This window comes from Podarcis cretensis (genome assembly GCF_951804945.1).
Source record: "Podarcis cretensis genome assembly, chromosome: 4".
In the NCBI taxonomy this organism is placed as follows: domain Eukaryota; kingdom Metazoa; phylum Chordata; class Lepidosauria; order Squamata; family Lacertidae; genus Podarcis; species Podarcis cretensis.
In genome coordinates, this window is record NC_137173.1 from 23,762,313 (window position 1) to 23,776,879 (window position 14,567).

The 14,567-nt window shown below is 42.2% G+C and overlaps 1 protein-coding gene across 5 annotated transcripts in view; it reads right to left on the bottom strand.

Annotated features, from left to right (window-relative positions):
* Positions 1-14,567, bottom strand: part of ARHGAP20 (Rho GTPase activating protein 20) — a 79,205-nt gene that overhangs the window by 6,500 nt on the left and 58,138 nt on the right. For all 5 annotated transcript variants that reach the window (XM_079973764.1, XM_079973763.1, XM_079973767.1 and 2 more), the window contains exons 4-9: positions 11,579-11,728; positions 9,732-9,773; positions 9,230-9,314; positions 6,751-6,828; positions 5,716-5,782; positions 3,148-3,336 (exon numbers count right to left, since the gene is read on the bottom strand). In XM_079973764.1, the coding sequence (XP_079829890.1) occupies positions 3,148-3,336; positions 5,716-5,782; positions 6,751-6,828; positions 9,230-9,314; positions 9,732-9,773; positions 11,579-11,728 (611 nt within the window). The remainder of the gene's footprint in view (positions 1-3,147; positions 3,337-5,715; positions 5,783-6,750; positions 6,829-9,229; positions 9,315-9,731; positions 9,774-11,578; positions 11,729-14,567) is intronic.

Genomic DNA, 14,567 nt, shown 5'->3' on the forward strand with positions numbered 1-14,567 from the left:
TTGCTTCGCAAGACGAAAATGTCTTGCGAGTTCCTGCGGGGTTTTTCCCCTCCCCCCCCCTTTTCCTAAGCCCTAAGCCGCTTATCAGCTGATCCGCTGATAAGCCGCTTATCAGCTGATCCGCTAAAAGCCGCTAAACCGCTAATAGCGCTAATCCGCTAAGCTGTCAATGGGCTTGCTTTGCAAGACGAAAAAACCGCTATACGAAGAGCCTCACGGAACGGATTAATTTAGTCTTGCGAGGCACCACTGTACATCACATTGATTGTTAGCAATATCAATATAAAAGACTGTGTGGAGAAGCGAATGTTGGGACATCTGCCCATGAATATTGAGGGGGTGGTGGAAACCTGCTCAGAAAGGAAAGGCTTCTTTTACACAGAATGGTTTGGATATATTTTTGTACTCAAGTTGTGACTTAGCCAGTTGACTGTGTCAAAAAACAGAGCTGTAGAGTGTCTGCCTTGCAAGGCAATGCACATCCATTTTGGAAGCAACTGAAAATCTAATTCCTATGCAAACGTATTTCACACTGCTGGTGAATTCTGGAAAGCCTGGGCAGCTGCCATATGGCATCTCAGCAGGCAGAAAAGATGTCCAGAAGGAAGTACAATGAGACAAAGGAAGGTCAGGTTCTGTAACAAAAGCCAAAGACATCTGCACTAACATTTTTAAAAATAACAACCCACTTCTATATGCAGCTCCCAATAGCCTCCTACTGATGTTTGTTTGTTTTTTATATATAAAAAAATCAGAACAACATCTGCAGCAATGATGCAGCAACAGACAATTCTCTGGATTCTGGACTGCTAACTTTTAAGAATTGTAGAGGCTAAAGATAGCAAAGATATACGACCACTTCGCAAAGCAACAAAGCTGGGAGTTTCAGACGCTTTGCTCAGATTCTTAAGTTTCTAGCCATCATTGTTTCTAGAAAAATTAATGAATATATGCACATCCGGTAGGGTTTACTGAGCAATGCTTCTTATTGTAGCACTGAATAACCACAAGGGGGTGCTTCTGTTGCCAAATAACTCCGCAGAGAACAGAGAACAAACTCCTGATGAACACAGAAGAACAGGATCTACATTTTTTGGCCTGGCAGGAAGTGTCTGCCTAGACCAGATGGAAAAGATAAGCTATAAAGTGTCATAATATGAATGTGGATAAGAAGGGGCAGTGTGTGGATGCAACAGAGATACTGGAGGTTCAGAGAAGCATTATATGAAGCTTGAATGTGGAAATTATCACCGCTCCAAACAAAATAAAGAAGAGAATCTGAAAGAGGTCTTTGTAGAGGTCATAAGAGAGGCTAAATTTGGAAACTACTTCCACTTTCACAAGTAGGGTGCCCTGGTCAATGCACTTGGAGCATTTTGCTGACTGTGATGGGTAAGAGAATAAACATGTCCTTTATACTTGCAAAGTTGCTTCAGAAATAGCAAACCATGTGGCAAGGAGCCTGGGCAGGAGGGCAGAGGAGGCAGGTGTCTTCTGTGCCTGGAACAGCTATGCTATAATACACTCGCTTACATTAGATAGTGGCATTAAATTCTGTTACGCAAAAACAATGCAAAGCTGTAGTCCTGAAAACAGTAGGCAATGTCTTCTATGTATTGTTGCATGCAACTCCAATCTCCAAGCAGCAAGAAAGTGCTGAGGCGCCTGTGCTTACCCAGGGTTCAGTTTCCATGGAATTATGGTCAGTGGAGATGGTGGTGTCTTTAGGATATATGGTTTCATTTACCAATATACACAACCTGAGCACAGGCTGAAGGAGCTCGCAGCGTCAACACCCCAACAGATCTTGCTTCCCCACCAGGTTTCCAGGAAAGCCCCCGCAGCCACAGTTTGGGATCAGCACAAAGCAAGACATGCTTCTGTGTCCCCAGCTTTCAGTTTCAGCCAAATTCTTATACATACAACTCTCTCTTGCACAGCCCCCCCCCTGTCCTGTTGTTCTCCATCCTAAAATGATGGTAGCATCCAGTCAGGTGAGATGGGAAATGGTCCAACCATTCATCTCTATGGCAACAGAGCTACCTCTTTGGATATAGTAAATAGCAGTACATAACTGGCCAACCAAAGCAATTATCTTAACAAAGGAACGGTTTTGGCTGGTTCAGCAGCCTCTCCCCCAAGATTATAAACAGGAACTGGATGGGACCCAGCGTCTCATCCAACTGCCCCACTCACCAAATTCATAACTGGAAGCTTATCTAGCATTTCATCTAGCAAACAAGCTTCCCCACAATGTCTGAAAGTGGGGAAAGGAGAGAGGTGTTGGTGGGGGGCTAAGCAAGAGAAGTGAGTGGCTTCATTCACCACTGGCTCCGGCTCTGGCCAGAGTCTGTAGGCAGCCTGTGACAGCTTAAATCTGAGGGAGCGCAGTTCTCAAAAGAAGCCCATTCCCTCCTGTAGGCCAAAGTCATAGGAAGTAACAGTGAGAAGCTCAACAGGAATCCCATGGGAACTGCATGGGCATTCCAGACCACCTTCCAGAATCCTGTGACACACACAGGAGCTCCTCTGCAAATGTTCAGAAGTTCCTCAACTCACAAAAAAGAGGTTCCAGAAGCCACAACCTTTGATGCAACACTGCAATGAGAGAGTTCAAATGTGCAGTCCATCCCCCATTCACCCCCCTCATTTTAAGTATTGTTACTTCCCCAAGGCCCTCAAGAGGAGACCAGATATGTGAATTGATGATATATAAATAAATTGCAAAAGTATGGATAAACCATTCAGGTAAGCCTTGAGAAATGTTCACTTATGAAAAAAGGGACAACTAGACCCAATGTGTTCTCTCTTTAAGCCAAGGAGGCCTTCTGAAGCTGAAGTATGATTGCTTTGAAGAAAAGCTCTAGTCATTCACAAGCACAGACTCTAAAATGAAGAAATCTGGCCATTTCCTTGCGAGCTTTGGCTGGCTTCACGTAAGCTTTGGTCTAATAAGAAAATAATTCTTAAAATACCCCCAACTCCACCTAACCCTGGAGTAAGAAGTTTGTTTGGCACGACCCCCTGTCTAGCATGCCCCTGTGCTTCCTTTTGCCCATTCTCCAGGATGGATGCTGGCTTATTACCACACAGAGTTAATCTGACAAATGTTCTCTGAACGAAGCTTCTGTAAGCAGAGAGACTCACCATTCAGCTCATGGCCAGTGGCCAGGCGCCTTGGCTTGATTACAAACTGGCACTGGCGCTCACGGGGCAGCTGCTCGATTAGGATGGCCTCCTGAACTTCCAGAGGGCAGACGCAGTCCTTTGATTCCTGGGTCTGAGGCAAAGTGTCGTGAATGTGGCTCATTTTAATTCCGAATGGATACTCGTGTCCTTATCAAAGAAAGAGGAAGAGGGTTTAATTTTCACTGAGTGGCGGTCAGGCAACAAATGAGCACCTCCCAAGGATGCTGCAATGATATTTATTATCTCTTTAAAAACAAAGAAAGAAAACACACAGCAGCCTCGGAATAAATGCTCTCTACCAGACTTACACTACACTATGATCTCCGTGCAATGTTTCTTCTGATAAGCCTCAGTATCTGTTTTCCCTCATTTCCCGAAACCTTAGCTAGCAGTTTGGTGCTCATTTTACTCGCCTGATTTTAGACTGCTGCGGCATGGCATGTCCCCAGGTTGGGGTTCCCTCTCCTCCACTGTCTTCCTGGTTTTTACTCTCCTGACCTCAACAGTCAGTCACCATTGCATGGGCACTGAACACATTCAACCGTCCTTGGGCTGCTTTGGGTCCCAAGCCTTTAGGGTTTATCTAAATATTTCTTTCCCTTACTTTGGCAAACTTCAGGGTTCTCCCAAGCCTGCTGTTTTGGCTGCATAAGCCGAAACATCAGAAATAGAGGGAAATGAAATGCCCCATACACGTGCATTTTGGCACTGGCCAGCCAAAGGATGTGTTTCTGGTGGCCCAGTTGACCGGATGAAGCTTCAACTTAGGGCTCCTTAGTTTAGCTTCTTTTGCCCATTTACTTCCATCTTTCCCACCACAAGACCTTCTTGTACCCTTTAAGACAAGGTGCTGCCCTCAGGTGCAATAGAGGTCACTGTTCCACCGCCAGTGCTGAAATAATACCTAACTGGCAGTCCTATAAAGTTCAGCATCTGGAATTGGGAGAGGTGAGGAATGCCATCTTGTCTGTTTCCCCAGGCACCCAAATGTTGCATTGCATTTAAATAGTGCTATTTTACTAGAAAAAGAGGTGCTGGAACTCAATTTGAACATCTCCCTTGTTCTTTTATAATGGCAATGACGCCCACCTGAGAGGTGCCCAATCTGATTTCTGGCAGGTTCAGGCTGAAAAAAAGCCCTTCTTCTAAATTACATTTCTACCTCACCTTTTATCCAAGGAGGTTAAGCTACCATACATAGACCTTCACCCTCACAACAACTATGGTAGGCTAGGTTGAGAAAACATGACTGACTCAACATCACCCAGTGCACTTCATGGCTGAGTGGGGATATGAACCAGCATCTTCTGAGTCCTAGCCCAATGCTTTAGCCACTACACTACACTGCCCTGGTCTGGATCTGAGTATAGATCTGTCAACTGCTACTAGCCATGGTAGCTAAATGGAACCACCATGTAGACAAACAAGTGGGGGTGGTTGTGCGGATGCTTGGGAGCTTCCAGATGCATCTGTCTGGCCACTGCTGAGTTGCACAGAGAAGTACATTTCAGATCACAACAAATATGAACAGCCAAGGCACTTTATGGCTCCAAAAGGAAAAGGAGATATTCCAAAATTAATTCAAACACATCCTGTCTAATGCTGGAATAGCACGCTTGATCACTTCTGTGAAATTTTGCAGAGGATTAATAAAATGTACTTGGAAGCTATGAAACCGGAAATCTGTTTGTGGGTGCAATGGGAGTCAGAGAACAAAGCTGAAGTAACAAGGGCCACCAATTTGGCTTCTGATCTGCATCTGTGCAACTCCCACTGCAAATCAAGTGGAGATGGAAATAGGGCTCTAGGTAAGCTTCTGGGGGAATGTAAAAAAAGGAGTATCACTTTAGTATCTGGCACAGTTTTAATAAGAGACAATTATGTTCTAACTTTCAGGGGAAGAGATTCTGTGAACTCAACGTCCTTCCATCTGCTTTTCAAGACTGTTCCTGATATTTTGCACCAACAGATATAGAATTAAAGAACATGTGCAGAATCTAAGAAGACAAATGGGTATCTTTCTCAATTAAAATGTCCAGGTTATTAGTAATCAAGCAGTACTACTATTATTAAGAGCCTGTAACTACAATAGCTCTTAACTGCAAGGGTGGGGGGAGGATGCTTGGATTTCATTGGTCAATTATTTATCTTTAGTGATGTACTGGCAAACACACCACCATCCTAGACATTTTTACCTACCTAGTCTGCAGAAATAAAGAAGTGGATCTAGACCTGCATTACCATCCGTAGGCCTGTGCCTCATGTAAGTTGGTTGTCATCTTCAGCTGAAAAGGACTAGCCACCCTCCCAAGGGAACTTTAATGGACTGATGCATATATTTCATATTTTAAATCCCAAATGGAGAACACCATAAAAATTGCTGGCTCTCCACAACCAAACTTTGGGTTTCCTTTTGGTCTTTTGTGTGTGTGTTGCTTGCTTCTTGGCTCTTGCTACATGCTCATAAGCCATGAGGAGGGGACAGGATAGAAAAGGAACTAACAAATAAACTTCCCAGAAACTTACCAATAAGGGGATATGGAGCATCTTCTCTACCAGAATTCACCCAAAGCTGATATTCTTTTTCAGAGCCCTTTAAAAACACAATCACACAGGTATTGCAATTTGTTGTTTGTAATTCTATATTGAAGAAAACCAAATAAAACTAAAATAAAGAAATGCAATTCCACAGTTAAGGCAGCTCCTATTATACAGGGCAGTCACAGAAACTGGTACTATGCTTTGTGGTTTCCTGCTCCCATGAGTATGGAAATATGCAGCAGAGTGGTATTAGGAGATGGGGTATTTTATGCTAGGTATTACATAGGTGAAAGAAAGAAATGTTATGTCTTTGATGGTATCCCCATGGCTCTTGGTCTTCTTTAAAATACACATCTTGCACCATGGGTGTTACTTCAATACCATTGCAGGGTTCACTTCAGTGGCCGGCAGACCATGCAGTTTCTTTTCCCCACAGAATCAGTGCTCAAAGCCCGGTGCAATTGTCCTGCTATTTATACACGTGGCTCTGAAACAGAGGACCACAGCTAATGGAAGGGACTCCTACAATTCAGGGCATATAGATTTGGCAATTCGTAACTCTGACCTAAGAAGCAAAATTAAGGCAAGAGGAAGAATCTCAAATCATTTCAGGTAGAACAAATTGCTTTATCCAGACTCCAGCTACAATCTTGGTCCAGAGCCCCACACTGTAGTTTTTGTACATATTGAATGAGTTCTTGGGCCAACTGAGGCTTTAGAAGTGGGTGGCTAAGTGGAAACAAGAGCCAAGCCTTCCTCTACACACAGATTCATTAAGGCAAAGAGGTGGATTGTCTTTTCTGCTGAAAAGAGATTGGGGAGGGATTAAAACTCAGAAAAATAAATATATTTCCTCTGGGTCCTGTTAATGTTCATTCCCCCACCAATGATTTTTCCTGGTGGCCCAAGTTAGAGAGTGCTACAGCTTTCTACTACCTATGGGATAACGTAAGCACACATCTGCCAATAATGCAAGTTGTTAAAGAGTACATTTTTTAAAATGACATAATGAATACTCACGTTGATTCCAAGTTGCTGCAAGGCCATGAGGACTATGTCACTTGCTGTGTCTGTGTTGGTTATGGTTAAGGTTTTTGACTGTTGGGGGAGAAAAGAGGTTGAAGAGAACATTATTACCCAAATCACAGCACTTTAAAAGTAGTTAAGTACTGCATGAAGCTTATTCTTTTGCAGGAGGAAATGTTAGCTGGAACTTTGATGTAATATCTACATCCAAGAAGCACACCTGATGAAGCAACATTTAACTTTACCATAAACCTTTTTGAGGAAGGGCAGATCAAAAGTATTCTTAAATAATTATACAATATGGCTGCATGGAAACCACACTTGTGATTAGGGAGATAGAAGAATTCCATCAGAAACTGAAACCAGAGCAGAAATTCTCACAACTTGCATGTTTGTCTGAGGTCACTAACAGAAATCATGTAAGTGAATAGGAGTGTTTGATGCAATTGTTGTTTTTTCAGTCAGCAAACATTATGTGAATAATGTTATCTTCTACATTGCTTTTGACGCTTCTCTTCCACTGAAATGCACTAAAATTAATTACATAATTAACTGCAAAAGCTTCTGCCCTAGCAGATAGTGAGACAAATAAAGTAAAAAAATGTCCACAGGACTTCTTGGTTTCAGAATCTTGCGCCAGTTTTTTCTCTGCAAAATATCAAATACAGCCTTCTGCATGAGCCACTGAAAAATAATAAACTGACAAAAAGACTTAAGCGAAGGAGTACAAACGCAGTCTATTTTTGCCTGGGGATATAGCTGAATGATCAGAACATAAACAAAGGGGGGGGGGATAACATTTTCCCAAAGCAATGACATCTGGCACCCAGGAGTAGGTCAGCACATTTGCATAAGGCTTGCCTTTGGCTAGAGAATATAATAAAATAATTTGTGCTGCATATGCCTCCTCCCTAACTAGCCCTTACTCTAGCATAAAATGAAACAATTCCCCAAGATCTCCAGCTGCTCTTGCAAAAAAAGGGAAGGTGAGCTTCATAGAAAGTGTTCATATTTTTAGGAAGCTTCCATCTGCCACTCTACTGCCTTATCAGTGATATATCTGGCACTACTGTGTTGTACTTCAAGGATGACGAGTCCAAGGGAGCCTCCAGTGACTCAGTTGTAAAGGTTCTGAACTACTGCACATTTTTTGTGCGTACACAAAACTGACAGATGCCGCTCCCCAAACATCTCAGCTGAGTTTTGTTCAAACTGTCTTAAACCAGTATGGTTGCCCTTTGTTTGGAGGATATAATCAGAAATACATGCTTTGATCCTCAGTTCCTTATAGCCAATTTTATAATGAGTCAGTGATAAAAAATGAGAAAGAAGATCATGGACCATTGGTAAAATGTGACTGGATAAAATTCAGTGCTAGAATTCAGTTCTGAGATATACAAGGAAATTTTGGGGGAACGAGGAAGCATTAGGACAATGCTCCCCAGCAGAATTCACGCAGGAGACTAGAATTTTCTGAGTACCGAGTACAGCATAGGGAAAATCTCAAAGGGCTTCTGAGATGCCTGCTAGAGGGTTTCCTACATATATTTGTAGAAACAAGAACAGGCAGGATGCTGGGTTTCTCTTTGGTGAACAGTCTCCAACATAGGAAATAGGAGGAGACTGAGAGGAGATATGATAAAGGTAAAGGGACCCCTGACCATTAGGTCCAGTCATGACTGACTCTGGGCTTGTGGCGCTCATCTCGCTTTATTGGCCGAGGGAGCCGGCGTACAGCTTCCGGGTTATGTGGCCAGCATGACTAAGCCACTTCTCGCGAGCCAGAGTAGTGCACGGAAACGCCGCTTACCTTCCCGCCGGAGCGGTACCTATTTATCTATTTGCACTTTGACGTGCTTTCGAACTGCTAGGAGATATGATAGCCACCTTCAAATATCTAACTGGCTGTCACATAGGGGATGGAGGAAATTTGTTTACTCCTGCTTCATAGAGTAGGACCCAAACCATTGGATTCAAGTTACAAGAAAAGAGATTCCAACTATACACCAGGAAGAACTTTCTGGCAGTAAGAGCTGTTCGACAGTGGTCATAAACCATGGTTTGTGAAGAAGCAAAGGTCATAAACCATGGTTTGTGAAGAAGCCAAGGTCATAAACCATGGTTTGAACTAGCCATAGTTTAAACTAACCAGAGCTCCCCCACGTTTGGACGCAGTAGGGAGTTCTGTTTAGTTTAAAAGCAAATGCTCCTGGCTGCCTCCTTGCCATCATAGCAGATGAGATGGGGGTATGGTGTTCAAACCCATGGCTTGCTCATGTAATGTGAAACCATAGTCTGCAAAGACTCTGTGCTGTATTGGTTAATGGTCTTGTAAATAAACACCTAAATTTTGTACTCAGAAATAAGCGTTACATATCATGCAGCATTTGAATTTTCACAGCTGTTTGCCAAGGAACAGGCACAACGATAGCACTGATGCGCTCTTCATTCAGCACAGCTTATGAACACTTACATATGCACAGCTTCCAATATCCTTTGCAATGATTTTCAACGGAATGCTCTTGGGATAGTCTTTTTCCTTCTCTTCCTTGATACGGCTGTCAAAGCAAGCAGAAATGGAGTTGTTTAACAAAACGGAGATTGAAACAACAGAATAATAGAAGGGAAAATATGTTATGCTGATGCTCTAAATGCGAAGAGCTCTTCTGAAACGGTTTGCCTCTAAAAAGCACCTTTAAAATGAGAAGGACCTCTTCTACACAAATAGTTTGATTATTCCCTTCAAATGTTAGATTTGGAGTCTGCAAAATTAAATCCTATTCAGTAAGAAAAGCTCCATCCAATTTTGCTATCTAAGCAACATGCCAGTTTCTCTAATCTACTTTCACAAAACTTTTCCAATTCTGGAGGCACAAAATGAAACTACATATCAACAAGATGGCAACAAGGAACTGTCCTAGGTTCGGAATGAAAGACAAGACTTTGTAAGGGCTATTATGGCAAAACAGAAATACCTTTGTAGGAACGTAAGCCACTTCTCTTTCTGCTCGATGGAACTGAAACAAAGAAAAACAAGTTTTAAATAATAGCTATGTACCACATTTCCCAAGTTAATAAAAGCTTTAGAATCAAAATTTCGAAGTAGATCCTTCTCTCCATGCCCAAGCTGAGAGCTAGCTGAGAAACTAAACTGGTTGGATGAGGCCAGCTGGTAAATGGCACCAATAGCTGTGGCCTTAGCAAGCGACCCATCAGTTCATTTACCTCTTGTCTTTGTATCTTTTCATCTCTCAGAAAGTGTTTCAAAGCTTCCCATGGATTCAGAGGATGTTAAGGGAAGTATAAATTGCTTCCACACCATGCACTTCATAAATATTTGGACTTTCCTTTATAACAACTCTTGTAAAATTCTTCAAATGCCCTCTTTACCTCCCAATGTGAATGGCTTGGCTTACATAAAATCTAGAATTCCCTTTTTAACAGAGGCCATCATATTTATAAAGTCAGACTATTTCAGAGTCAACAAAAGACAGTCAAGAAAAAGTACCTATTAAAACATGTTTTTTCCACTGACATATAAAATCAGTGAGATTCCAGTTAAGTGGGTTGTGGACTGCAGCATAGACAATCAAAACTTTTCTGTCAAATTTATTTGGCAAGAAATAAAAGAGTGCCACCTTATATATTCTCTCTTGATACAGACATTGCCATTTATAACCCTGCTGCCAATCTGTTTCCAGGCTTGATTCAAGGTACATAGTTCTGGCCCGGGACAAAATATCTCAGAGAAGAAGCCTTCCACATACAAGCCTGCCCTATACTGTCACTCATATTCCAAGTATTTTCTTAGGGGATCCTTCTGCCCCAGTCTTCTCCAAAATTGAAAGCAAAAATATAATATTAACCTAGAATTAGAGATACCAAAGGGTATGATAAAAGCTTGGATTTATCTCAATATAATTAGACTTCATTTTGCTGTAGTTAAAAATAAAGTTTTTATTATGACTGATGAAGTGCCAATGGATTTCTAGAATAGAATGACAGAAGTTCACTGGATAGAATCCAACACTGCACAACTGTATCTCCCACTCACAAAATGGGACTTCACCTTCCTATGTTTGCCCATAAGACCTCTACACACCCTAAAATCTGCTCCCCAACCTTTCAGAGCAGATTTTGGAGGTGAAGTCCATTCCATAAGGAGAAGTTCATTTCCTTCAGGCATGGACAGTAACTGATACTAGGACCAGAAGGGGTCCAACCTATCTTATGTCTTCTCATCTCTCCTGCCCTTCTTGGCTGTTAAAAGAGAATCAGACTGACCAACTGGCTCAACTGTTTTCCTTTTCTGCTCTATATCCATTGCGGGGACCACCAGGAGGACCTCAATAGCACCCCTCTCCCCAGAAACTCTGGAAACTGAAGCTCTGTGAGGGTGACTACAGATCTCTAACAAAAATCTCAGCAGCCTTATCAAAATGACAATTTCCATAATCTTTTGAGAGAGGCCATGACAGTCAAACTGTACAGGCAGAAGGTCGATACCACAAATGCACCAGAAAAACCATGAGAAAAGTAAGTATGAGTTGCATGTATGTAAATTATAACTTCATGCGCATTTGAAGAACTGCCACAAGACTGTTACTTTGAAAAGCAAGACCCAGAAGGCTCCACTCATTCCAAGCTGCAGAAGGAATCATGACTTGGCACCAATTTCATTTGTGCTATGAAGGGTCTCTCATCGGGTAATTCATAAAAAACGGTACTGGGTATTTTCAACCCTTGGTCATTCATAAACTTTAACACTGTTGGATGAATGCAGCCAGGAAGGGGGGCAACCAATGCAAATAGTCTCTCATACCTGAAGCTGGCAACACAGTTGGTGGTGGGCCATCCTAAAACAAAAGACTTCTCCAGGTCCGTGCTACCTTCACACACCTCTTCCAGGCAAGAAGCTGTCCACATGTCACAGAGACGCGCCTGGCTCTTCAGTTTGAAATGCAAGTGTGACCTGTAATTAAAAGAAGTCTGTTATAGTACATCCCTGGCAACTGAAGGTTAGAAATAAATATAAAACAGGCACATTTCAGCCAGTGCAAAACTATAAAAACAATGGACTCTGTTGGAACTACAGACAGGAGTTGCAACTGCCACAGCTCTGGAGGCAAAAAGGGTGAACTAACAGATGATCACCAATTCAAAAATGGACTTCGTTGGACCTGACCAAGTTCTGTAGTGAAACAAAGATTGCTTCCAAATGCTGTATTTCAAGAAAAACAGTGAATCCAGGAGTATATATCTGCCCTTACAAACGGAAACAAGGGTAATCTCAAAGCCATGTCAAGAAAGGTCAGAGAATGTTCTGATGCCGCTTTGGTATTCAAGCCACTTTGAGTCATTCGGTACAAAAGCAGCTCATTAATATAAATAAAAACGAAAATGAACACACTTGCTGACCTCAGTTGTGTGTGAAGCCTGGTGTGGAAGCATAAAAAGGCTGATGTAGGAAGTATGGGGAAGGTCACATGTACTTGGCCTTTCCCTCAACTCTTGTCAGATGTGCATCAATGGGACAAGCAAACTTACCACAACATGGAAGAGACACCTGACTTGAGCATATTCACAATTTTGCTGACTATTACTTTTGCTGCTGATATTAGTATTGATATTTCTAATGTGGCTTGCTTTTGGTTAGTTATATTGTGTTTTTATACTGCAAGCCACTTTAGACATCTCCGCTTTTATATATGCAGGCCCCATCAACCAAATTGCTGATGGGAGAGTTTTTATCAGCCTTGCATTAGGAGTTCAGAGAAGACCTAACTTCCAGTGGGTGTTCAAATAGCCTTCTTTAACAGTCACTTCTGTACGGAAGTGTTTGACTTATTGTTATCTGATGCATTAGAAACTGAGAGCATGCCTTAATCCCCCTATACCATACACACACATGCCAGTCATTCTCATTATAGGGTGCTGTAGCTGATCTCTATCACAGGGTAAGGAAGATCTCACATTCAAATAAATGTGGTATCTCTCCATGTTCTCGTTATGGGGAAGGTACACATGAGGCTCAATTCCACATTCCCAGTCTCATTTCAAGAGGATTCCCAAAGGCTAAGCAAGGGCAGAACAAGCCCCGGGAGGGATAGGCAAAGTGGAATTCCTTCTTCGGTATTAGTCTAATTTGCAGTACAAACAACATAGGACACATTCAGCAATCTAGATCTCCAATGTGAAAGCACTTGACCCTTGTGGATTTCAAAGGACTGACCTACATTTATGATGCTCTTACTTTTCCAAAGCTTTTAATATCTAGTCTGTTAACAGCTGTGGCTGGATGCTGTGCCGCAGAGGAACTGGCAACAGTTCAAATATCCACAGATGTAAACATAGCTCTGGACACAACTCACTGGGAAGAGCCTCCAATGAAAACCTCACCGAAATGAACAGGAGTTGGGCAAGATCACAGCCATTCCGTTAGACAATTCTCTCAAGTTCCACTGATGTTTCCCCAGGCATTCTAGGTAGACAGCACCTTCTGAGAATCAAACATCTGTATTCCCTATCATAGCTCCTGCTCCTAGTTCAGCATTTAATGTTGAAATTCTCAGGGGTTAATGTGATGCAGAAAATGGCAGTGTAAATCAGCAGGACTATAGAGCATTCCTCCCAATGAGAAATGATTACAACACTGGGAGATATATATAGGGGGGCCACTAGGTGGCGCATCGGAAGATGGCTGACAATAACATCTCTCCGACCCACACGAGGTAATTTGGAGGCTATGATGGGGGTAATTAGCCTCCTTAACCCCCCCCCCCAGGATTATGGGGGGGACAGCCCTTGCCTGCTGTGCCCTATACCACCCCCGAATTTGTGGGGGTGGGGGCACTAGGCACAAAGCCCTCCTGTGGGATTTTCGGCACTCCTCGACGCCGTCCCCGATTCGCGCCGCTGGTTGCAATGATCTTTAAAAGAAACAATTCGGACGTGATTAATTGCACATACATCAAGGAAAATGGGGAGTAAATACTGCTGACAGAAGAGATCTCTGATAACAAGACAACAATAAAATACGAGAAGAACGTGAAGATACGGTATGATAAATGACTGAGGGGGGAGGGGGGAAATAACCTGCCTCTACCTTTTTATGTGATTTAACAAGAATCCCCTCCCGTAATGAGTCAGAAATTAAGGACTTAAGCTGTGGATTTAAGGCTGTGTGGAGATAAACTTTCGATCCAAAGCAATGTTTCAAGATGAAGCTGGAAAGCTAAGAGTTTTGGAGTGTCGCACTTAGAAAAAAATACCATCGCCATTTTGTGAGGCATTGTGGGAGCTCTTGGGTCTGGGAGGAGAAAGAGAGAAATAGAGCTGTTTACATATCGTGAATCAACTCCTCGGTGGGACTTAAGAGCGACAAATGCCAAAATTTACGATGGAAAAAGTGATGTTATCTACAAAGGAGATATATGGAAACCATCTGGACTTAGTGGAGGAACGGGAAATCCACACAGGATTATTATACTTGCTATCGGCTTAAGGAGACTAACAGAAGAGATCGTAAAGGAAAAAGAGAAATTATACGAACAAGATATGATGTGGCAACACCAAGATAAGACTGGATAGAATTATGAACTTTGTTTGGACTGATTGGGACTGATTTGGACATTAACGCAGTAACAAGAAGATGATTTGAATTCCCCTTTGGATCTTGAAGTATGGGTTCCCCCAACAAAATTTAAAAAATTGGCTTTGTAATTCGGAATTTATATGATGTGATTTAATTTGATGTGATTGGCCAGTTAATAAAAATTATTTTAAAAAAAAAAAAACACTGGGAGATATTG